This window comes from Bos indicus, chromosome 7 (genome assembly GCF_029378745.1).
Source record: "Bos indicus isolate NIAB-ARS_2022 breed Sahiwal x Tharparkar chromosome 7, NIAB-ARS_B.indTharparkar_mat_pri_1.0, whole genome shotgun sequence".
Taxonomy (NCBI): Eukaryota; Metazoa; Chordata; class Mammalia; order Artiodactyla; family Bovidae; genus Bos; species Bos indicus.
In genome coordinates, this window is record NC_091766.1 from 16,754,174 (window position 1) to 16,780,318 (window position 26,145).

Below are 26,145 nucleotides of genomic sequence, written 5' to 3' on the forward strand. Positions count from 1 at the left end.
ATCCCCAGCCCTGAGGGCTCATCAGCCCCAGGTGAGGGTCGCAGAGGACAGTATCCCCAGATTGCCCTCCATCCTCTTCCCGGGGTTCAAAATCTAAGCAGTCCACATCCTGTAAGTTTCACCACCTGAGTAGTTCTGGAATTCATCCCCATTTCCCCATCTAGTGAATCAAAGACCCTACCATCCCAGGCCTGTCTTTTGCCCTCCTGCCCTCATCTCCCAATGCATATTTGCAACTTTGAATAATTTGTATTTATCTCCAGGGGGGAATGTTTTGGGGTTTCACATGTCCTGATGCAGGGTTTACCAAGTGGTCCAGTGGTAAAGAAACTGCCTGCAATGCAAAAGACACAGGAGATGCGAGTTCAATCCCTGGGTTGGGAAGATCCCTTGGAGGAGGGCATGGCAACCCACTCCAGTATTCTTGCTTGGGAAATCCCATGGACAGAAGAGCCTGGTGGGCTATGGTCCCTAGGGTCACAAAGAATTGGACATGACTGAAGCTACTGAGCAGGCACTCATATCCTGATGAATCCGTTTCTGATCCTGATTGAAAGTTACATGGATGTGCATTTCAACCCTTTGGGGGCTTTTTGTTCGTTTGTTTTTCCTTTTTGTGTTTATTTCTTTGGCTGCATCAGGCCTTAGCTGCAGCCTGATGGGATGCAGTTGTGGGATCTAGTTCCCTGACCAGGGATCAAACCTGGGCCCTCTGCATCAGGAGTGCAAAGTCTTAATCACTGGACTTCCAGGGAAGTCCCATTTCATCGCTACTCTTTCCATTTCACACATAGGTTAAAAGCAGCCTTTTGAGTGTATTCAGTGTTTATGTAGAACAATTATTAAAAGCAACCAATCAGGACAATTGATTCAGGCAAGAATCATCAATGGATGCTGAAACTGGTGAGTTAAAGTTTCATGAGAAACAAGGTACTTGCGTAGCTTCTCTGTATCTGCCCATAGGATACATATTTATGACAACGGAAAAGACTGTCATTTCACAGAGGAGAAACAGACAGACAATGTCTTAATCAAGGGATCATAGTTTAAATGACCAGTAATGTAGCAAAGGGACAAATCGAATCTTGATACACTGCATAGAAAGGGACACACTATCACTTCTGTGGTACTTCTTCCAAAGATGCTTAACCTGAATCTAATCACAAGGAAAATCAGACAAATGCAATGTCTCAGACAAGAACATTCTACAAAACAACTGGCCTATGACCTTCAAAAATGTCAATGTCAAGAAGTCTACAAATAACAAATGTTGGACAGGGGGTAAAGAAAAGAGAACTCTTCCATACTGTTGGTGGGAATGTAAACTGGTACAGCCACTATGGAAAACAGTATGGAGGTTCCTCAAAAAACTAGACTTGCCATATTATCCAGCAATCCCACTCCTGGGCATATATATCCAAACAAAACCACATTTCGTAAAGATGCATTCACGTCAATGTTCATTGCAGGACTATTTATAATAGCCAAGACATGGAAACAATCTAAACGTCCATCGACAGAGAAATGGATCAAGAATATGTAGTACATAAACACAGTGGGATACTCAGTCAGTTCAGTCCCTCAGTCGTGTCCGACTCTTTGCGACCCCGTGAATCGCAGCACGCCAGGTCTCCCTGTCCATCACCAACTCCGGGAGTTCACTGAGACTCACGTCCATTGAGTCAGTGATGCCGTCCAGCCATCTCATCCTCTGTCGTCCCCTTCTCCTCCTGCCCCCAATCCCTCCCAGCATCAGAGTCTTTTCCAATGAGTCAACCCTTCGCATGAGGTGGCCAAAGTATTGGAGTTTCAGCTTCAGCATCAGTCCTTCCAATGAACACCCAGGATTGGTCTCCTTTAGGATGGACTGGTTGGATCTCCTTGCAGTCCAGCAGACTCTCAAGAGTCTTCTCCAACACCACAGTTCAAAAGCATCAGTTCTTCGATGCTCAGTTATAGAAGCAATGGTTCTCAACTAGGGGAGAGGGCGGAGATGGGGCACTCTTCTGTCATCCAGGGGAGATTAACTAACTTGTGAAGGCATTTTTGGCTGTCTCAACCAGGGATGTAGGGACATGTGCGCTACTGACATCTAGTGGGTGGAAGCTGGGGATGTTAAAAATCTTACAGTGCACAGGACAGCCCTCCACAGCAAAGAATTATCTGCCATCAGGGTCAAGAAGGTAGAGAAACCCTCTGTAAGAGAAGGTCATTTTTCTCGGGAAATATAAATTGAAGTATTTAGGAATAAGGAGGAGTCATGTCTATGGCTGGTTTGCAAAAGGTTCAGAAAAACATGTGTATCTATGTCTATACCTGTCTATATGAAACAGAGCAGGACGACTCTATGGTCCTTGCCCCCCCAGCCCCACCACCTCATGTCCTCTGCCTGCCTTTTTAGTCTGTGGAAAACTTTAGTCAAAGAATAAGTTTAATCAGTGAAATGCAGAAACAAAAGAAAACAGTCAAAGGAGGTAAAATCATAATAATGTGAAACAGAGTCAAGGACCTTTAGTTCTTTCACAAGGGCTGTAGATAATCTTCTGAGCCACACCCACTGAGCTGTCTTACAGATGCTAAAACCCCAGGTGGAGAAGTTAGCTACATGATGACCAGACTGTACTCATGCCATAAGCTGCCACAAGCTTGATAACTGGCCTCAAAGAAATGGGCACAAACAGACCCTGGAACTGAAGATTAACTGTACCCAAAACAACCAAGATGACACAGGTCAGACCACCGATGATCAATTTGAAGATGACTGTCAGGAATGACTGTTCTGTTTCTGCATGTGGCCTCCTCCTTCTGTCTATAAAAGCCCTTGCCCCACCAGTTGCTGGTGTTGCGGGAGTGGGCCTTTGGACAGACATCTGCATGTCCCCCACCCCCAGTTGCTAGCATCTGAAATAAAGCAAACTTTCCTTTCCACCAGCCTGGCCTGGTAATTGGCTTTTGGGCAGCGAGCAGTCAGACCCCACACACACTCTTTTGGTAACATATATACTCACCTGTGTGTATGTGTTCCTTAACCAGATTCCTCAAATGGTAATCTGTTGCCATGTTTGGGTATTATTCTTTTCTCAGTCTGTCTCTCTCCCCTCCCCCCCCACCCCTGTTTCGCCCTGCAGGAACTTCTTGTTGCTGCTGCTGCTGCTAAGTCACTTCAGTCTTGTCCGACTCTGTGTGACCCCATAGACAGCAGCCCACCAGGCTCCTCTGTCCATGGGATTCTCCAGGCAAGAACACTGGAGTGGGTTGCCATTTCCTCCTCCAATGCATGAATAGTGTTCCTCAAACACATCAGAAACCTCAGGCTCTTTGCACTGGCTATTCCTTCTTCCTAGAATGTCCTTCCCCCAGATATCTGCCTGACTTACTTCTTCACCTCCTTTGCCTCACTACTCACACAGCCTCTTCTCCATGATTCGGGTCCAGACTTGTTGTTGTGGCTCAGTCACATCAATTTTTTGGCGCTCAGCCTTCTTTATGGTCCAAATCTCACATCCATATAAGACCACTGGGAAAACTATAGCTTTGACTATATGCACTTTTGTCAGAAAAGTAATGTTTCTGCTTTTTAATATGCTGTCTAGGTTTGTCATAGCTTTTCTTCCAAGAAGCAAGCACCTTTTAATTTCATGGCTGCACCCAGGTCCAGACTACTCTATTTCAAATAGCCAGGGGACTTCTTTGGCTGTTCAGTAGTTTGAGCACCGCAGAATTGATGCTTAAGAACTGTGGTGCTGGAGAAGACTCTTGAGAGTCTCTTCTACTGCAATGAGATCAAACAAGTCAATCTTAAAGGAAATCAACCCTGAATATTCATTAGAAGGACTGATGCTGAAGCTGAAGCTCCAATATTTTGGCCACCTGATGCGAAGAGCCGACTGACTGGAAAAGACTCTAATGCTGGGAAAGATTGAAGGAAGGAGGAGAAGGGGACGACAGAGGATGAGATGGTTGGATGGCATCACCAACTCAATGGACTTGAGTTTGAGCAAACTCTGGGAGATAGTGAAGGACAGAGAAGCCTGTCCTATGCATGCTGCAGTCCATGGGGTCGCAAAAAATCGGACACGACTGAGCAACTGAATGACAACAGCAATCCTGTTTGATCCCTGGTTGGGGAACTAGGATCCCACCTGCCACGTGGCATGGCAAAGCTTTTTAAAATAAATAAATAAGATTTCCATCCTCCCCTCATTCCATATCTCCTTTCTTCAATTTATTTTTCTTCTTAATACTTATCACCATGTAACATGCTATACATTTTCTCTGTTTACTGTGTCTTTCTCACAGACACTGTGCCAGGCAAAACACATTTGTCCCCAGTGCTTGGAACGGGGCCAGGCACACAGTAGGTGCTCAATTCATTGACGAATAGATGAATTGCTGTTAAGTAAATGAGATGGTCTAACGAGAAGAGGAAGTGGGGGGCGGGGAGGAAGAGGAAAGTTGCCGCTCATCACGTCCACAGCTCCCTTTGACTCCTCCTTTGAATCGCTTATCTTCCAGGACAAAACCTCGAGGACACCCCCAGGGGACCTCTCAGACTTCAAGAGTCTCGCACAGGACAGGGGGGACTCAGCAGCCGGGAACACTGTCCTTTCCTCCCGGGGGCTGCTCTCTGATTCGCCACCAGGGGCGCTTCTCCCTAGCCAAATCCCAGGGTGCGAGGCTGGTCCAGGTATTACTTGGGAAGCAATTTTTCTTCAGAAAAAAAGAAACAGAAAGTCATATCTAGCTTTTTCTAACTGTTACAAAAAATTTTAATTAGCCTGTTTATCATAGAAAATTAAAAAGCTAAAGAGAGAAATAAAACTTGGTGCACCAGCCCACCAATATTGAATCCACCAACATATTTTTACTTGAATCTTTTACGTATTCAAAAATTTTATTTTCACCTTTTAACTTCGAGCGTTGTGAACCAAGAAGTAGGGAGATGCTACTCAACTGTACACCTAAAAGGGGTAAAGATGGTAAATTTTGCATGATGTATCTTTTCCTGCTGGTCTTCCCAGTGGTCAAGAATGGTTGTGAGAACTGGAACATAAAGAAGGCAGAACAACAAAGAATTGATGTCTTTGAACTGTGGTGCTGGAGAAGACTCCTGAAAGTCCCTTGGACATCAAGGAGATCAAACCAGTCAATCTTTAGGGAAATCAACCCTGAATATTCACTGGAAGAACTGATGCCAAAGCTGAAGCTCCAGTATTTTGGTCATCTGACTCGAACAGACAACTCATTGGAAAAGCCCCTGATGCTGGGAAAGATCAGGGGCAGAAGAAGAGGGCATAAGAGGATGAGATGGCTGGATGGCATCACTGATACAATAAACATGAACTTGGGCAAACTCCGGGAGATGGTGAAGGACAGGGAAGTCTGGCATGCTGCAGTCCATGGGGTCCCAAAGAGTCGGACACGACTGGGCGACTGAAGAACAACAACATATTTTCCCAAAATGAAAAAAAAAGATTGTATAATCTGAACACCAGTTATCAAGTCTATTTTGTTTCATCTCCCACCTGGGTTCCCACTTCCTCCCAGTTGGATTATTTTGAAGCAAATCCCGGCCATTTCATTATCAGTAGATATTTGAGTATGCATTCTAGGAGACACAAATCACTTTTTTAGGACATTTCTTTAAACAAAATACTACCCATATGTTGGGACTTCCCTGGTGGTCCCATGGCTAAGACTCTGTGCTCCCAATACTGGGTTTCATCCCTGGTCAGGGAGCTAGATCACACATGCCACAACTAAGACCCAGTGCATACAAATAAATTTTTTAAATTAGATTTAATTAAAAAATAAAAATACCCATATAACATTATCACACTTTTAAATTTCTACATCATCCAATGTCCAGTAATTTAATGTCCATAAATTTTATGATTTGTTGTTATCCTTTGTTTTATTATTTTAGAGATAGTTTGAATCAAGTTTCTCAAATATCCATACGTTACCTTTGGTTGAAATGTTTTTAAATCTCTTTTGGGGACTTTCCTGGTGGTTCAGTGGTTAAGACTCTGTGCTCCTAGTGCAGGGGGTAAGGGTTTGATCTCTCTTCAGGGAACTAGATCCCACATGCCACAGCAAAAGCTCCTGTATACCTCAACTAAGACTTGGTGCAGCCAAATAAATAAGTATTTTTTAAAATTGCCATTGAATCTCTTTTAAACTAAAAATTCCTTGACGCACCCCTTTCCCAGTTTGGAGGCAGTTCATTGTTCCATGTCCACTTCTTTTTTTTTTTTTACTTTACAATATGGTAGTGGTTTTGCCATACATCAACATGAATCCGCCATGGGTATATACATGTTCCCCATCCTGAACCCCCCTCCCAACTACCTCCCCACCATCCCTCTGGGTCATCCCAGTGCACCAGCCCCAAGCATCCTGTATCATGCATTGAACCTGGACTGGCGATTCGTTTCACATATGATAATATACATGTTTCAATGACATTCTCCCAAATCATCCCACCCTCTCCCTCTCCCACAGAGTCCAACAGACTGTTCTATACATCTGTGTCTCTTTTGCTGTCTTGCATACAGGGTTATCGTTACCATCTTTCTAAATTCCATATATATGCGTTAGTATACTGTATTGGTGTTTTTCTTTCTGGCTTACTTCACTCTGTATAATAGGCTCCAGTTTCATCCACCTCATTAGAACTGATTCATATGTATTCTTTTTAATGGCTGAGAAATATTCCATTGTGTACATGTACCACAGCTTTCTTATCCCTTCATCCGCTGATGGACATCTAGGTTGCTTCCATGTCCTGGCTATTATAAACAGTTCATGTCTACTTCTAACTGTTGCTTTTTGACCTGAATACAGATTTCTCAGGAGGCAGGTAAGGTGGTCTGGTATTCCCATCTCTTTAAGAATGTTCCAGTTCGTTGTAATTCACATAGTCAATGGCTTTAGCGTAGTCAATAAAGCAGAAGTAGATGTTTTTCTGGAACTCTCTGCTTTTTCTCTGATCCAATGGATGTTGACAATTTGATCTGTGGTTCATCTACCTTTTTTAAATCCAGCTTGAACATCTAGAAGTTCTTGGTTTACAGACTGTTGAAGTGTACCTTGACTGAAACTAAAAATTGTCTCACCATCTTTTTGTTGTTTTTAGTTTTTTGCTTAAAAAGAAAAAAAGATTTGTCCACTAATATCTCTCACAGTTTGGATTGGGCTGACCCCACCCCTTTGGTGTCCTTTAAGATGTTCCCCTGTCTTCTGTATTTTGTAAACATTGGCAGCTGGATCTAGGTCTAGATCTAGACCAATGCTGTGTAATAAAAATATAAGGTGAGCCACAAATACGAATCACAAGTTTAATTTAAATTTTTCTAGTAGCCACTCTAAAAAGTAAATTAAAGAAGACAAAATTTGTTTTAGTCATTTGTAACTATTTATTTATTTCGGCTGTACTGGGTCTTCCTTTCTTTTGCCTGGGCTTTCTCTAGTTTCTCTCTCCATCACAGAGCTCAGGCTTCTCATTGCAGTGGCTAGTTTCGGAGCACAGGCTCCAGGCACTCTGACTTCAGCAGCTGTAGCACATGGGCTCAGTAGTTGCGGCCAGCAGGCTTCGTGGCTCAGCGCCATGTGGGATCTTCCAGGGCCAGGGATCAAACCCGTGTCCCCTGCACTGCAGGCAGATTCCCATCTGCTACACCACCGGAGAAGTCCCAGTTTTATTCATTTTTAATAATTAATTGTATTGAAATATAACTGATTTATGATGTGTTAATTCCTACTCTACAGCAAAGTGATTCAGTTATGCATACATATATATCCTTTTTCATATTCTTTTCCATTGTGGTTTATCATAGGATATTGAATACAGTTCTTTGTGCTATGCAGTAACATGTTGTTTACCCAACCTGTATATGAGAGTTTGTATCCACTAATCCCAAACTCCCAATCCATCCCTCGCCCACCCCTCCCCTTTGGCAACCACAGGTCTGTCTCTATGTCTGTGAATCTATTTCTGTTTCATAGATAAGCTGTGTCATATTTTAGATTCTACATATAAATGAAATTATATGGTATTTGTCTTTCTCTTTATTTTCTTTCTTTAGTTTAATCATTAATTTCAATCTAACACACCCAAAATTTGATGATTTCAACATGCAATACATATAAAAAACTTAGATATTTTACTTTTTTTTTTTTTTAACCAAGTCTTCCTAATGTGATGTGTTGTTTATACTTAGAACACATCACATGACAACTTGGAATGGCCACCTTTCAAGTGTCTGACAGCCACAGGTGACTCATTGCTACTATTTTGGATTTTGGACATTCTAGAGATTTTTTTTTAGATTCAAGTTTGATTTTTCAGCAAGGTTACTTCATCAGTGGTGATGGGCACTGTCAAGCAGAGATGCAAAACTGCCTCCTTTTGTAATCCGAACATGAACAAATATCTTCATGAATAAATGAACAGGCCCACAGACATCCTGCCTGAGGTTGTTAATCCATTTCTGTGTTTCTCACCAGCCTCTTTTCTCATAAACATGTTTAAAAAGAAACATTGGAACTGAATCACTTTGCTGTACACTTTAAAGTAACATAACATTGTAAATTAGCTGTACTTTAACTTTTAAAAAAAGAAAGAAACATTGGAATGTTATTGGACACACTGAATTTCTTACTTAACACAGCCTATATTTCTCAGAGGTCACTAAGTACTTCCTTGAAATAATTTGCAATTTGAAAGTGGGTTTGGCGCGTTACACTGGATAGCCATACTCTCGTGCTGGAACACTTAGGTTGTTTCCAGACTGTGAGCCAGTCACTTACAATAAATCACTGGTTAGGGAAGTGATGTAATTGATTCATTAAGATATTGTTGTTCAGTTGCTGTCAAGTTATGTCTGACTCTTTGTGACCCCATGGACTGCAGTATGCCAGGCTCCTCTGTTCTTCACCATCTCCTGGAGTTTGCTCAAACTCAAGTCCATTGAGTTGATGATGCCATCCAACCATCTCATCCTCTGTCACCCCCTTCTTCTCCTGCCTTCAATCTTTCCTAGCATCAGGGTCTTTTCCAGTGAGTTAGCTCTTTGCTTTAGGTGGCCAAAGTACTAGAGCTTCAGCATCAATCCTTCCAATGAATATTCAGGACTGATTTCCTTTAGGATTGACTGGTCTGATCTCCTTGCTGTCCAAGGGACTCTCAAGAGTCTTCTCCAGCAACACAATTCGAAAGCATCAATTCTTCGGCACTCAGCTTTATAGTCCAACTCTCACATCCATACATGACCACTGGAAAAACCATAGCTTAGGCTATATGGACCTCTGTTGGCAAAGTGATGTTTCTGCTTTTGAATATGCTGTTAAGGTTTGTCATAGCTTTCCTTTCAAGGAGCAAGCATGTTTTAATTTCAGGGCTGTAAGATGTTGTAATTTGCATCAAATAACTAAGCATGAAAATAAAACCATAAATGTTCTGCAACAGAGTAGAAAAGGAAAATCTTACCTTGCAATAAAGATTTTCTGTGACTTAAAACCTAGAAGAATTTTTTTTTGGTCTTTATTATTTAAATTGAATTATAGTTGATTTACAATGTAGTGTTAGTTTCAGGTTACAGAAAGGTGACTCGGTGATATAAATATATATATACTTACTATTGCCAGTGATTATGAATATGTATAAGGGGAACTGGATGGCTAAAGGACAGGAGTACAAGGGAAATTGAAATTAAAATTTTTAATTAAATTTTTTTTCTCCGAGAGTAATGAAAGCACTATTCCATCAAAAACTTGTACCTGACATTGGATTCACATACTAAGTGAAGCAGATCAGAAACTGAGGCAAATACCATATGATATCATTTATATGTAGAAGCTAAAATTAGATCCAAATGAACTTATCTACAAAACTGAAGCAGAATCACAAACATAGGGAACAGACTTGAGGGGGCAGAAAGGATTGGGAGTTTGGGATTAGCAGATGCAAACTATGATATATAGCCTGGATAAAGAACAAGGTCTTATTGCACAGCACAGGAACTATATTCAGTGTTCTATGATAAACCATAATGGAAAGAATATAAAGAAGAATATATATATATATATATTCCTGAATCACTTTGCTGATCAGCAGAAATTAACACATTGTAAATAAAATATACTTCAATTAAAAAAAAACTTCTTGAAAGTTGTATGTGAGTTGTCCATAGGAGCTGTATTTTTAAAAAGATTTTTGTTGTTGTGGGCAATTTTTAAAGTCTCTACTGGATTTGTTACAATATTTTACAATATAAGTTGTTACAATTTCTATTTTATGTTTTGGTTTTTGGCCATGAAGCATGTGGGATCTTAGCTCCCCAACCAGGGATTGAACTCACACCATCTGCATTGGAAGATGAAACCACTGAACCACTGAACCACCAGGGGAGTCCCAGAAGCTTTTATTTTTAATAAATGAAGACCAGAAACAACTCAAATGTTCTTCAACAGATGAATGGATTTCATTTGTTGGTTTATCCATATAGACATTAAAAATAACCATACTATTGATACACATTGCAACATGCTGTTGCTGCTGCTAAGTCGCTTCAGTCGTGTCCGATTCTGTGCGACCCCATAGACAGCCGTCCACCAGGCTCCCCCGTCCCTGGGATTCTCCAGGCAAGAACACTGGAGTGGGTTGCCATTTCCTTCTCCAATACACGAAAATGAAAAGTGAAAGTGAAGTCGCTCAGTAGTGTCCAACTCTTAGCAAACCCATGGACTGCAGCCCACCAGGCTCCTCTGTCCATGGGATTTTCCAGGCAAGAGTGCTGGATGACTTTCAAAATAATCATGCTGAATGAAAAAAAAAAAAAGTGGACCAAAAAAAAAAGAGTTCATTCTATGTGATTCCATTTATATAAAATTCTAGGAAATGCAAACTTATCTGTAGTGACAGAAAGCAGGATGTGGTTATCTGGAGAAGATGGGAGGAGCCAGTGGGAGCTTCCTAAGAGGGACAAGGAAACTTTGGGCTGTGATAGAGATTTCTATTACCTTTATTATGCTGATAGAGTCACAGGTGTTTACATAGGTCAAAGTTGGTTAGATCGTGCACCTGAAGTATGTACAGATTGCTGTGCTATGCTAAGTCATATCTGACTCTTTGTGACTCCATGGACTGTAGCCCTCCAGGTTCCTCTGTCCGTGGAATTCTCCAGGCAAGAATATTGGAGTGGGTAGCCATGCCCTTCTCCAGGGGATCTTCCCCATCCAGGAATTGAACCCATGTCTGCCTGTGTCTCCTGAACTGCAGGCAGAATTCTTTTACCCACTGAGCCACCTGGGAAGCCCCATCATGACCTAATCACCTCCCAAAGTCCCCACCTCCAATTACCATTAGATTGGGGGTTTAGGGCTTCAATATATGAATTAAATTTTTTAATATTTATATTTTATTGAAGTATAGTTGACTTACAATGTTTCGGGTACACAGAAAGGTGATTCAGTTATACACATACACATATTATTTTTGAAATTATCTTTCATTATAGTTTGTTACAAGATAACTATTGACTATAGTTCCCTGTGCTATACAGTAAATCTTTGTCGCTCATTGCACTCAACATATGAATTTTAAGAGAATCCAAACATTCAGTCCATAACAATTTTGAAGTTTTGAAAAGAAATATGTTTAGACCCACAAAGAACTTCAAAAATGATTATGAATAAACCTGAATAAACACTCTGGAACAAAGTTTCAGGTGAACACATGATTAAGGAAAGGGAGACTTTTCCAGCTATGGGTTTTGATTTTTTATTTTTAAAAATATTTATTTGGCTGCACTGGGCCTCACTTGCGACATGTGACACTCAGGATCTTTTTATTATGGTTGTGGTAGGTGGGGTCTTTTAGCTGAGGCATGATGTGGGCTCTTAGTTGCAGCCTCTTAGCTGCGGCATGCGGGGTCTAGTTCTCTGACCCGGGCTGGAACCCCGGCCCCCTGCATTGGGACCACGGAGTCTTAGCCACTGGGCCACCAAAGAAGTCCTTCTGGCTATGGTTTTTAGACTTGTGGGGCTTGGCACAATGCTAATGCCTCACCCATTCAAAACTGTAATTTACAAAGTGAAAGTGAAAGTCATGTCCAACTCTTTTGGACCCCGTGGACTATACAGTCCATGGAATTCTCCAGACCAGGATACTGGAGTGAGTAGCCTTTCCCTTCTCCAGGGGATCTTCCCAGCCCAGGGATCGAACTGGGGCCTCCAGCATTGGAGGCAGGTTCTTCACCAGCTGAGCTACCAGGGAAAGCCGTAACTTACAAAAACAGGCAAGATTTTTTAAAAAATTAAGATTCATTAGTTAGGAACTTGAGAGAACAAGTTTCAAATCTTGGCCTTTCCAAGCTGTCTTCAGTCAAGTATGTGAACATTTCAGAACCTCACAACTTTCCGGTCAGCCCAAAAGAGAAAGGAACACTTTCATTTTCAGGGCTGATTTGAGAGTGACAGAAGACTGGACTATGCATGTGCCTAATGGGATCAAGGTGAATGCTAAGTTAACGTGCCCTGTTGCACTTATTCTTTCCTGAGGGAGTTCAGGGCTGTTTGCCCTGGGGTCCAAAGGTTGTAGGTTTACACGCACGCAAGCACCTTGGCTAACAGGACTGGGTGGGAGGCGAGAGGAGGTGGGAAGAATGACTTGGGCAGAGTCCACGCCATTTCTTTGTGGAGGCTCAGCCCAGAATCTGAGTCATCCTTTTTGGTCTGAGCCTCCTGCCCTAAAGCTGACTTTCCCTGGTGACCTGGATGTGACTAGATTCTGACAGGAAAGGTGGTGAGGGGGCCGTTCCTGGACAGAGACCCTGCAGCTTCTTTTAGGATGTCTACACACAGAGTCCCAATGTCCCTCTGACCTGGTCCAGGAAAAAACAGACACACATCCCAGGCTACAGTGCGTTATTCACTGTCTTCCCCAGTCTGGGTCACTCACTCCAGACACTTTTCGTCTGGATAATCTTATGACTCCTCAGTCTCAGCTGCCCCCTGCCCCCCAACCAAAAGCCTTTCCTGCTGGGGGTGGCCCCTTCTCTGCCACCTTCTGTGCTTCCCATTACAGCATCAATCACCCAATACTAAAGTCAAGTGGTTAGGGGTTGCCTAGCAGGCCAGTGGTTAAGACTCCAAGCTTCCCATTCAGGTGGCCTGGGTTCGATCCCTGGTCGGGAAACTAAGATCCCACCTGCTGCGTCACAAAAAAAAGTTAAGTGGTTAAATATAGAGCAAAGAGAACAGACTTGTGGTTGTCAAGGGGGAGTGATGTGGGAGAGGGGTGGACTGGGCAGATGCAAGCTGTTATATATAGGATGGATAAACAGCAAGATCCTACTTTGGGCTTCCTTGGTGGTTCAGATGGTAAAGAATCCACCTGCAGTGCAAGAGACCTTGGTTCAATCCCTGGGTTGCAAAGATCCTTTGGAGAAGGAAATGGCTACCGACTCCAGTATTCTTGGGGCTTCCCTGGTGGCTCAGATGGTAAAGACATCATCTGCAATGCAGGAGGCTCGGGTTCAATCCCTGGAGATCCCCTGGAGAAGGGAATGGCTACCCACTCCAGTATTCTAGCCTGGAGAATCCCATGGACAGAGGAGCCTAGCGGGCACAGTCCATGGGGTCGCAAAGTCAGACACGACAGAGGTGACTAATACTTAAGGAAACACAACAAGGAAATTCACCATGTGATCCTGGATGGAACGCCAGAGATAAAACATTGCTGTAAAGGGCACAGTTGATGAAACTGGAATCTGGACCATGGATTAGATAATAGCATTATGTCAGGGTCAAACTTCCTCAAGTTGCTATCTGTGCTGCAGTTACATAAGTGAATGTCCTTGTTCTTAGTAAAAGCACTAATCAGGTCTGCAGCAGAATCAAGTCTGCAACATATCCTGAAGTGGTTCAGGAAAAAAAAATTGCATGATTATCTTTTTTTTTTTTCCTCTGTGTGTATTTTATACACTGTGTGGATCACAACAAACTGAAAAATTCTTAAAGAGATGGGAATACCAGACCACCTTACCTGCCTCCTGAGAAAATTATATGCAGGTCAAGAACCAACTGTTAGAACTGGACATGGAACAACAGACTGGTTTGAAATTGGGAAAGGAGTACTTCGAGGCTGTATATTGTCACCCTGCTTATTTAACTTATATGCGGAGTACATCATGCGAGATGCTGGGAGGGATGAAGCACAAGCTGGAATCAAGATTGCTGGGAGGAATATCAATAAGCTCAGATGTGCAGATGACACCACCTTTACAGCAGAAAGCGAAGAGGAACTACAGAGCCTTTTGATAAAAGTGAAAGAGGAGAGTGAAAAAGCTGGTTTAAAATTCAACATTCAAAAAACAATGAACATGGCATCTGGTCCCATCACTTTATGGCAAATAGACCTGGAAACAATGGAAACAGGGACAGACTTTACTTTCTTGGGCTCCAAAATCACTGCAGATGGTGACTACAGGAATGAAATTAAAAGACGCTTACTCCTTGGAAGAAAAGCTATGACCAACCTAGACAGCATATTAAAAAGTAGAGACATTACTTTGCTGACAAAGGTTTGTTTAGTCAAAGCTATGGTTTTCCAGTAGTCATGTATGGATATAAGAGTTGGACCATAAAGAAAGCTGAGCACTGAAGAATTGGTGCTTTTGAACTGTGGTGTTGGAGAAGACTCTTGAGAGTCTCTTGGACTGCAAGGAGATCAAACCAGTCAATCCAAAAGGAAATCAGTCCTGAATATTCATTGGAAGGACTGATGCTAAAGCTGAAGCTCCAATACTTTGGCCACCTGATGCAAAGAACTGACTTATTTGAAAAGACTCTGATTCTGGGAAAGATTAAAGGCAGGAGGAGAAGGGGACGACAGAGAGTGAGATGGTTGGATGGCATCACCGACTCGATGGACATGAGTTTGAGCAAGCTCTGGGAGATGGTGAAGGACAGAGAAGCCTGGCATGCTGCAGTCCATGGGGTCGCAGAGTCGTACACAACTGAGCGACTGAACGGAACTGATTTGCTGCTGCTGCTCAGTGGCTTCAGTTTATTTCTTTCTTTATTTTTGGCTGCGCTGGTTCTTTGTTGCTCCACGTGGGCTTTTCCTAGCTGTGGCAAGCGAGAGCTTCTCATTCTCTCCAGGGTGCACAGGCTTAGTAGTTGTGGCACAAGGGTCAGTTGCCCCATGGTATGTGGAATCTTCCCAGACCAGGGATCAGACCACTGTCTCTTGCATTGCAAGGCGGAATCTTTACCACTGGGCCACCAAGGAAGCCTCGAAATTGCCTTTTTAAAAAGATCCTCATGGTGCATGCTCAGTGGTGTCTGACTCTTTGTGATCTCATGGACTATATAGAATCTGTGGGATTCTCCAGGCAAGAGTGCTAGAGTGGATAGCCATTCCCTTCTCCGGGGGATCTTCCCCACCCAGGGATAGAACCTGGTCTCTTGCATTGCAGATAGATTCTTTACCATTTGAATGAGGGAAGCCCCAGCCAGAGCAAAACAGGTGCCAAAGAAACAATTCATCATGGTGATAAATTATTGCTGGAACAAAGGCATATTCCACAGAGCAGTTTTTAGGATATAGTCTAGGGTCAGTTCCAGGCTCCTGGAGAAACTCTTTTGTAGCTTGTTCACTACAGGAGTTTCTAAGAGGCTTGGGTGTATTCTGTGCCCTCTGAAACACAGCACAGAGATAGAAGCCCCTGAGAAGTGGATCAGGAAATGGCCATCAGGTTGGAAAAGTAATTGATCATTTTTCTCAGTTCAAGAAGCTAGGGAGGTGGGCTTCCCTTGTGGCTCAGTGGTACGGAATCCACCTGCTAATGCAGGGGACCCGGGTTCCATCCCTGGTCCGGGAAGATCCCATATGCCGAGGAGCAACTAAGTCCGTGTGCCACAACTACTGCAGCCCGTGCTCTCCAACAAGAGAAACCACTGCAATGAGAAGCCTGCGCACTGCAACTGAAAAAGGCCCACAAAGACCCAGCACAGCCAAAAATTAAATAAATAAATATATCTTTGACAAAAGAAGAAGAAGCCAGAGAGAAGAGCCCATTCTGGGAGACCAGTGACCCTCACTCAGAAAGAGGCTGAGGCCTGGCAGCTGAACCAGCTGGCTGCCTGGGCAGATGGTGGCTGTCTAGATGTACTCCTTGCCAAGGTTTTGTTCCCCGCCCTTCCCATCTGCCTGTCACAGCTGCCGGGATCTGCCATCCTGGTCTGGCTCAGCCAAGTGTATGAGTGGTGACCTGCACGTCAGCCCCGGGGCGGGGAGTTTCAGATTCCAGAGCCCCGCTGAGTCAACTCTGTTCTTCTTGCCTGTGCTCTCTCTGTCTGAGCCAATGTGCCCTGGGTTTTTCCTGGCAGGCAGGTTTTCTATGCCAGCCTCAATTTTTGTACAAGGTATAGGGAAGTTGGTGGGGCTGGAGGGGGAGGACTTCAGTAAAAGTTTGTCAAATAAGTGCTAAGCCTGGAGAAGGAAATGGTAACCCACTCCAGTATTTTTGCCGAGAAATCCCATGGACAGAAGAGCCTGGCAGGCTGTGGTCCATGGCGTCCCAAAGAGTCGGACAAGACTGAGCAGCTAAACAGTAGCAGCCCAAATCATGAACGTGGTCCGCATCATGGCCTCAATTCAATTCTTCCTCTGTCCCAACTGTGCCCCTACCCCAGGCTCAGATGGTGGGGTCCTTCCACCACCCTGGGGACTCCATGTAGTAGAGCAGAGGGCCCTTTTTTTGAATTAATGAATGCAGGAGAGGGAGACTGAACATGGAAGAACATTCTTCCATGCAGCCCCTCTTCCCTTCTGAGTTTCCTGCTTCAGTACAGGCAAATACTCAAGACTCTGAAGACCCTGAGGGTGAGTGGGCATTAGGGAGACAGGCCCCAGCTGGAGACTGAGCAAGACAGATCTGGGCCCTGCCACCAGGGCACTAAGTTTCAAGGAGTGGGATGAGGGATGTTTAAGAATCAGGCAAAGGGACTTCCTTGGTGGTCCAGTGGCTGCGACTCCGAGCTCGCAGTGAAGGGGACCTAGGTTTGATCCCTGGTCAGGGAACTAAAGACCCTGCATGCCTCAACTAAGACCCAGCACACCCAAATTTAAAAAAGAAAACGAAAATCCCACCAACACATCTGCGATGATGAAGCCTTGAGCAGGAAGGAGAGCAGAAGCCTGGGAGATGCCTCCCCAGGGGGTCCAGCCTGGGCTTGATATGCTCTCCCGGAGGAGGGGATGTTTGCGTGCTTCCGGGCTTCCTGCCTGGTCCTGCTGGACTCAACATACCAGAACCCTCTTCTCTAGCTCTTGACTTGGAGAGTGGGGGTCAGGAATGCTGCCGGGCATGCCGTTCCTGCCGGCGCCGTTTCCCCACCGAACGTGGCTGGGGTGGGGTGGGGGTAGGGCCTCGGAATGCCGGTGCCTGGAAGGGGACCGCGGGGAGAGGAGGTCACGTCTCCCATGGTCAGCAGAGAAGGCACGACGGAAAACGCACATCAGGACCTGGTGAGAGAAGCCAGACTTTTGCACTTCCCACGGCTTCCCAGAGCCGGCATAACTACCCTGCTTCCAGCGTACTGAACCCCAACCCCGGCCCCCACTCCCCGCCCCCGGAACTTCACGCGCCCCGCCTTCTAGGCTCCTCCTTCCTCGCGCGCGCAGCGCTTATAACAGAGGGCGTCGCACAGACACACCAAGCCGAGGGCCGGGGGCTGTCACTCTAGTCTTTCCTCCGGCTTCTGCACCGAAGCGAGTCCTCCGCCAGGGCCTTCGGGTTTCCAGCCCTCGCACCTCGACCCCAGAGTCTCTCTGGCGCCCCCTCATTCCTGCCTCTCCGAATCTCCGCGTTCCGAAGCCTGGACCACCAGGAAGGATGCGCTGTGCGCCGACAGCCGGAGCAGCCCTGATGCTGTGCGCCGCCACCGCCGGGCTGCTGAGCGCTCAGGGCCGCCCGGAGCCTCCCGAGACGCCGCGCTTTGCTTCCTGGGACGAGGTGAACGTGCTGGCACACGGCCTCTTGCAGCTCGGCCACGGGCTGCGCGAACACGTGGAGCGCACCCGTGGGCAGCTGGGCGAGCTGGAACGGCGTCTGGGCGCGTGTGGGGCCGCCTGCAAGGATCCTGAGGGGTCCGCCGCGCCTCCGCGCGCCCAGGCCAATCTGGTCAATCCCGGCGGCGGCGACGCCTCCCCAGAAACCCTCCGCAGCTTGAAGGTACATATACGCTACTGCCCTGGAAGGGAGTGAACAAGAAGGGGCGCATCCCGAACACCCTGGTCTCTCCTTTTTGCCTGCATGCTCAGTCGCTCCGTGATATCCGGCTCTTTTGCTACCCCATGGACTGTAACGAGCTTCCCTGGTGGCTCAGACGGTAAAGAACCCGCCTCAGTGCAGGAGACCCTGGGTTCGATCCCTGGGTTGGGAAGATACCTTGGAGGAGGGCATGACAACCCTTTCCGTTATTCTTGCCTGGAGAATCCCCATGGTCAGAGAAGCCTGGCAGGCTACAGTCCATGGGGTCGCAAAGAGTCGGACACGAGTGAGCGACTATGCACAACACAGGACTGTAGCCCTCCAGGCTCCTCTGTCCATGGGATTGTCCAGGCAAGAACACTGGAGTGGGTTGCCATTTCCTCCTCCAGCGGATCTCCAGGGATCGAACCCACTTCTCCTGTATCTTCTGCATGGACAGTCGAATTCTTTACCACTGAGCCACCAGGGAAGCCTGGGCTCTTCTGCCCCGGCCTCAAAGGATGGAGAGTTGGAAGCAGGACCAGCGGATGAATGGAGAAGGTGGTGGCAGAAGACCGGATCCTCACCAGACTTTTACACTCTCCCCAGACTCAGCTGGAGGCTCAGAACAGCAGGATCCAGCAACTCTTCCAGAAGGTGGCCCAGCAGCAGCGGCACTTGGAGAAGCAGCAGCTGCGAATCCAGAATCTACAGAGCCAGGTGCCAGTGCTTGCTCCAGATGGGGAGGGAGGTTCAAGGTGGACCCTGTGGGTCTGGCTGTGGAGCCAGGCAGGTTGAGCAGCCTGAACCAGCCAGACCTGACATCCTCCTCCTGGTCCTGTCCTAGATGGATCACCTGGCCCCCAGGCACCTGGGCCACGAGATGGCCAAGCCCGCCAGGAGGAAGAGGCTGCCCAAGATGGCCCAGCTTGCTGGCCCAGCTCACAATATCAGCCGCCTGCACAGTGAGTGTCCAACCTTTTGCTGGACTCTAGCAAACTCCCCCCAACCCCCACCCTCATTCCCCGACTTACCATTCTTTCCCCTTTCCTTGTTCGGTCCACCTTACTGAGAAAGAGAGAGGCTCTGGCTGTGCATCCTCGTGGGAGGACAGGTCTCTGGTGAAGGGGTGACCAGGACATCCCCCTCTTCAGCCCTTACCCTTCCTCTCTGGGCTCCCCTCAAACCCTTCTTCCCAGAAAGTCAGTGGGATTTTCCCAAAGCCTCGAGAGCCACTAACTGGAGCAGGGGTTGGGAAAGTGGGTCCAAGAGGGGGTTGAGCTGCAAGGGTGTGGGGAAAGGGCTGGCATGGCTCAGGGACAACTTCCTGGGGGTTGGACCCTTGCAGGAGGGCGGGATGGTGGACAAAAGGGTGCCAGTTTGGGAGACTGGAGCCCCCCTTGGGTTAAAAGAGAACGGCTGCTGGGGAGGGGGATGTTCTGACGTTTGGGGCCACCAGGTGTTTGTTGTTGTTTGTTTGTTTGTTTTCTGCATCACTTGGCATGTGGATCCTAGTTCCCTGACCAGGGATTGAACTCACGCCCCATGCACTGGAAGCACAGAGTCTTAACCACAGGCCGGCCAGGGAATTCTGGGCCCTCATTTTAGAGTGTGGATCTGGGAAGGGAGACTAAGGCAGGGAACCCCCATCTCCCCGGCCAGTCACACCATTCACTCTTGCATCTCTTAACAAGTCTGGGCCCCTTGATCCATGCACCTTGCCTGGCTCTCACGGCTCTATTGACCTGGAAGTGCTGATCGCCCCTTCTCACCCTGCCCCGACTCCTACAAGTTCTAGATCCTTTATTGTGTGTGCCCCAGAGCACCCCACATCTCCAAACCAGCATGTCTGTAGGTGTCTGACCCTGGCTCCCAGCTCCCCAGTGTCTCTGTCCCACCCTAAGTTCACAGGTCCAGACCTGGCTGACTTCCCTGAGGTCCTCCTACCCCATCCCCCCACTGGCATCTGCAGCAGTCTACAGCCAACCGGGTGAAAGTTCGAATCCCCCTCTTCACACCCGCCCTCGGGCTGGTTGCTGGCTTCCATCCCTCTGGTCTTGAAGGCTCTCCCACCTCTTGGTCCCACCACCTCCCCCACCAGGAAGGGGAAGGGTCCGCTACACCCTCCCAAATGGTAGCCCTGCCATGAGGGGCTTCTGGGAGGGGCCAGCAGGCAAAGGTCCCACCTCAGGAATGTGATGGGGGAGGGGGGGTCATGTGTAGGTTGGGGGACTCCAGGCTCAGCCCTGCCAAGCCGGAGAAAGGTCAGAGCTGAGGAGACAAACAGCTGGTGCTAATGGAAGCCACACTGGTGGTTTGGCCGGCTGCCTGTTGTGATTGGAAGAGAGGAAAGTAGGCGAAAGGGGAGCTGCCTGAGGAGCCGGGAAATGTCAGCAGTCACTCTGGGCCCGCCCCCACCCCCACAGCGCCAACATGTTCACCCCTCAACCTGAGCCTGCCCTTCCCCCTTCAACCTTTCCCCTACTTTTCCTGCTGGGGTGGGGGCCAGGGACTTCCCCAGTCTGCAGACATGCCCAAGCCATCCCTCCGTCCCTCCCTCCTTCACTCTTCAATCCTTCCTTCTCCCTCTCAGATGCCCGGGACCCCGGGTGGGGCCTCTGTGGTGCCCTCCAAACCCTATCCAGGCCTAATGCTCACCCGAGGCTGGAGGAAGCAGAGCCCCTTCCCGTTTCTCTCTGTTCCGGCCCCACCCCCACTCTGGTCCAGCTCCTTCAATCATTCTTTCATGGCATCTTTATTAAACATCTGCTGTGGGCTGGCATCAGCTGGTGCCAGATGGTGGGCAGAGAGCCATTCCTCATTCCTGACTTCAGGGACTTCATACAGTATGGGAAGTTGTGGAGAGATCACAGATGTCCCCAGTGTTGGGGAGTAGGAAGTCCTCAGTGGCCCTTAGCCTGGTCTTGGGCTAATGATGGCCAAAATCTTGGCCTTCTCTGCCCACTGAAGCTGAAGAAAAAAATACAGAGACAGAGTTTGGAGGGAATAGAAAGGTGGCTTTAATTCTCAGCCAGCAAAGAGTTTCGAAACACGGTAGGCTCATGCCTCAAGAACTGTGCCCCCTCAACGCCCATGATGAGTCTCGGGCCTTATATAAGGCAAAGGCTCATAGTCAGGGGTCGGTGATGAGGAACAAAGGCGACAGGGTCTTGATTTCTCCCTCTTGCATTGTTTCTAAGACAGCCATAGTCTGGTGTTGGTAACTCAGTGATTGAGTCTGGCTGTTACGTGGCTCTGTGGTCTTCTTTCCAGTGTGTAACTACAAGGGGAAGGGTGTTGTAAGGGTAAACCCCAGAAAGGCCGAAGAGCAAGCTTCCTTACAGACAAGCAGAGTTAGGAGCAGTTAAAGTAAGAAAAAGGAAACAACTAGGAATGTTCAGGCCTGATCACTGTTCTCTTTATCTTCTTTGTTCTCAGGAAAGGGAAAGAAAAAAACTCATTCCTCTTTTTTCCCTATTTATTGCAACAGGATGTGGGGGAGGGGAGGGGAGGGATGGGTGTCTGAGACATCATCCTTTCCAGAAGCTGGGACTTTTAATATGAGGCAGAGAACTGCATGAGGGAAGAGGTCCTAGGCAGAATACTAGCATGTTCCAAGGCCCTGTGGCCAGAGCGTGCGTGCTACCAGGAAGGCTGTGTGGCCAGAGGATGGGCGTTCAGGGTGGGAGGAGGCAGGATGGGTCTGGCTGGTCCTGGGGAGTCATGGGCAACTTTAGGCAAGTGGAAGGGGGCACGGTGAGCTGAGGAGTGCCCCCTCCTGCCCCTGTCACATGCTGCCTAGCCCCCAGACATGCCTGTTTCCTTAGACGCCCCTAGGACGGCTCTCCGTTTCAATCCCCCCCATCTTTTGTCTGTCCTTCAGGACTGCCCAGGGACTGCCAGGAGCTGTTTGAAGAGGGAGAGAGGGAAAGTGGATTGTTCCAGATCCAGCCCCAGGGATCCCCGCCTTTCCTGGTTAACTGCAAAATGACCTCAGGTAGGGCTGGGCTGGCCCCCAGGTACCCTGAATATCACAGGCCTGGTTGTCTTTCCGTCAAGTGCAGCCACTTCTTATTCCCCACTTCCTCCTTCTCTGCTGAGTCCTGGGACAAAGATCTAGGCAGAACCCCCAGCTTACTGGCCAGCTCACCTTCTTTCTTTGCCAGTCTTCCTCCCATCCTGCTGGGGTGGGTGAGAGGAACTGTTCTCCCTGGGTTTAGAGGTGCTTTGGGGTTTAGGGAGCCAAACAGGGGAGGCAGGATCCCTTATAAGAAGAATCCTCCTGATGACCTCGCACTTTTCTGGGCAGATGGAGGCTGGACCGTAATTCAGAGGCGTCAGGATGGCTCCGTGGACTTTAACCAGCCCTGGGAAGCCTACAAAGATGGCTTCGGAGACCCCCAAGGTAGGTGTTTCCTGCAGGCCAGAGGCATAGCGGGGAGGAGAGTGTTACAGATCTGGGGGTCCTCTTCATGGATTGGCCTCTCCCGTGGCAGGCGAGTTCTGGCTGGGCCTGGAGAAGGTGCATCACATCCTTGGGGACCGTGGCAGCCGCCTGGCTGTGCAGCTGCAGGACTGGGAGGGCAATGCCGAGTCCTTGCAGTTCCCCATCCACCTGGGGGGTGAAGACACCGCCTACAGCCTGCAGCTCACGCCACCGGTGGCCAGCAAACTGGGCGCCACCACCTTCTCGCCCAGTGGCCTCTCCCTGCCCTTCTCCACTTGGGACCAGGACCACGACCTCCGCGGAGACAAGAACTGCGCCAGGAGCCTCTCTGGTAAGCGAGCCCTGTCCCTCCCCATCTTGCCCTTCTCCACACAGCTTTTCAGCATCCCTGCCCCGCCTTCAACCCCATCTGTTTCCATGCCACTGTTCTTTTTTTTGGCTGTGCCAGGTCTTAGTTGAAGCATGTGGGATCTAGTTCCCTGACCAGAAATCAAACCCGTGCCCCCTGCATTGGGAGTGCAGATTCTTAACCATTGGACCACCAGGGAAGTCCTTATTTCTGTGCCCCCTTCTCCATACTTGCTGTGGACCCTTAGGCAACTGACAAGGCCTCCCCCCCTTCATTTTCCCCATCTTTAAAATGGGTATAGAGACTTCCCTGGTGGTCCAGTGGTTGGGGATCTGAGCTTCCACTGTAGGGGACATGGGTTCAATCCTAGGTCACGGAACTAGGATCCTGCATGGTGAGGCCAGAAAAAAAGAAAGGGTATAACCACTCTGCCCACACCACATGATTGCTATGAAAATATTAATACAATGAGATGACTTTGCCACAGGCTAGCCACCAAGACAAACTGAAGGCAGAGCCCACGACCTATGAAGTGAAACAGATGAAACTGCCTTGTGGTGGGTCAAAGAAGGATGGTTGTTTGTTGTTTAGTCACTGAGTCATGTCCAACTCTTTGTGACCCCGAGGACTGTAGCCTGCCAGGCTCCTCTGTCCATGGGATTTCCCAGGCAGGAACACTGGAGTGGGTTGCCATTTCCGTCTTGGGAAGAAGGATGGAATAGTGATTAATTTCACATGGTTCAGTGTGATACAAACTAGTGAAACACACGACAGTCATAGAAAGGCTTTAATAAATGTTCACCATGTGGCAAGTGTGGACAAGTAACTTGCCAGGGTCACAGATGTAAAAGCCGCAGTTACCAGGATGGGGTGGGGAGGTGCCCTGAGCCCCTGAGGTGCCTTTGTCACAAGCTGGGGTTCCTTGGAACACAGTCTGACAACCACTGCCAAAGTTCTCTCATCTAAAGTGGGTGATGGCCAACACCCAGCCCCCTCCCCACCTCGGCCCCACTGGAGACCCAAGGACCCACAGGCTTGACCATGTCCCCTTTTCTCTGACCTTGGCAGGTGGCTGGTGGTTTGGCACCTGCAGTCACTCCAACCTGAACGGCCAGTATTTCCACTCCATTCCAAGGCAGCGGCAGCAGCGTAAGAAGGGCATCTTCTGGAAGACCTGGCGGGGCCGCTACTACCCACTGCAGGCCACCACCATCCTGGTACAGCCCACAGCGGCCTCCTAGCCTCCTCTCTGGGGCCTGGTTTCAGGCCCCCAGAGGACAGTGACTCTTGTCCACGTGTGGCCACTCCCTGCCTGGGCAGGGGCTCCAGACAAGGGCTGTCTGGAGCCTCAAGGACAGAGAAGATGCCCATGACTGGAGAGGTCCCCTTGATGAGTAGGGGAGGCTGCAGGAAATGCCCTCTGAGGAGAGCAGGGCTGTAGGGCTGCTGGGCACAGACCCCAAAAACGTGGGACAGAGGGGCACAGAAACCCCCCTCACCCGCCAAGGAGCAGGGGATGCAGAGGGGACCCTGCGGGGGTGGGGCAGCCAGGCCGGCCCTCGATGGCCAGTGGATTCAGTCACATTGACTGGCTGGAGGACCAGGGCTTCCCGTAGGCCTGGGCACCCTCACCGTACTGTGGTGCCTGGGTGCTGTGAGTCAGCTGGCGCCCACGGCGTCTGGGTGGAACCCACAGAATTCTCGGAATAAAAGCAACTTCAAAACATTTCATTCTTTTATGTCTTTTGGTTTGTTTTTCAAAGTGGACAGTTTTCAGAGTCCGCATAAACAGGCTCACAGGGTGGAGGGTGAACACTCCAGGGCTCTTGAGGACAATGCTAGTCATCCCCACCGTCTCCAACATCTGCTTTCAACTTCCTTCACTTATGGTTTCATAATGGAGATCTCATGTTCATTTTCAGAGGTACAAAGCAAAACCCTCATTTGGTCCTTCTGGAAGCAGGTAATAGAGAAAGTTTGATGCTCTTCCTGATCATACTTATGCACATGAATCTTGATAACCTTTTAGTGTCTGGCCACATGAGAGAAATAGGGATGTAAGCTGCATATTTAATGTTATTTTTTTTTAGGGGTCACATTTTTAAAAAAGCAAAACAAAGAAAAAGGAAATAAAAACAGCTAAAGTTTAAAAAGAAACAAAGTAGGGGACTCCCCTGGTGGTCCAGTGGTTAAGGCTCTGAGCTTCCACTGCAGGGGGTACAGGTTTGATCCATGGTCTGGAAATAAGATCCTACATGCCTTGTGGCATGGGCAAAAAAAAAAAAATATATATATATATATATATATAAGAAAGAAAAAATTATTTAGGAGTGTACTTGATTGAACCCGATATATTCAAAATATTGCAGGTTAAACATGTGGTCAATATAAAAGTTACTGAGATACTTGACGTGGCTTCTCGTACTGAGTCTTCTGAACCCGGTATAGATTTCACATTTACGGCACATTTCCATTTGGACCGACCATATTTAAGGGCTCAGCAGCCACAGTGGCCAATGGCCACCATCTTGCACAACCCAGCTCTACTGTGTTACTTTTTTTTTTTCCTTGCCTTGCAACTTGCGGATCTTAGTTCTCCTACCAGGGATTGAACCCACGACCTCGGCAGTGAATGCTCAAGAGTTCTAACCACTGAATTGCCAGGGAATTCCCTCTACTCTTACATTAATGCAGAGTTTTGTGTAAACTCTTCCCACTTTTGGCTATGTCTGCAAAAGTTTTCCTTTAAATTAGCCTTAAAATATATACATATAGTGGGTGAGGAGGGGTGGATAAAAAGAAAAAATATATATGTGTGTATGTGTATGTAGTGTATATATATATATATATATATATAGGCTTCACAGGTGGCACTAGGGGTAAAGAACACGCTTGCCAGTGCAGAAGACATGAGACACACGTTCTTCGATCCCTGGGTCGGGAAGATCCCCTGGAGGAGAGCATGGCAACCCACTCCAGTATTCTTGCCTGGAGAATCCCCATGGACAGAGAAGCCTGGCGGGCTACAGTCCATGCAGTCACAAAAGAGGCAGACAAGACTGAAGTGACTTAGCACGCGGGTGTGCACA

At 47.6% G+C, this 26,145-nt stretch overlaps 1 protein-coding gene and 1 non-coding gene across 2 annotated transcripts; one reads left to right on the forward strand and one right to left on the reverse strand.

Moving 5' to 3' along the window:
* Positions 1-682: 682 nt before the first annotated feature.
* On the reverse strand, positions 683-755 carry TRNAR-CCU (transfer RNA arginine (anticodon CCU)). The gene has a single exon. It is a non-coding gene; the product is annotated as a tRNA-Arg (tRNA).
* A 16,946-nt stretch (positions 756-17,701) lies between these two features.
* ANGPTL4 (angiopoietin like 4) lies at positions 17,702-24,782 on the forward strand. Its single transcript, XM_019964286.2, has 7 exons — positions 17,702-18,242; positions 18,870-18,980; positions 19,108-19,225; positions 22,144-22,257; positions 22,570-22,665; positions 22,757-23,038; positions 24,125-24,782. The coding sequence occupies exons 1-7, from the start codon at positions 17,904-17,906 to the stop codon at positions 24,295-24,297; spliced, it is 1,233 nt and encodes a 410-aa protein (XP_019819845.2). The 5' UTR covers positions 17,702-17,903; the 3' UTR covers positions 24,298-24,782.
* The last annotated feature ends 1,363 nt before the right edge of the window (positions 24,783-26,145 follow it).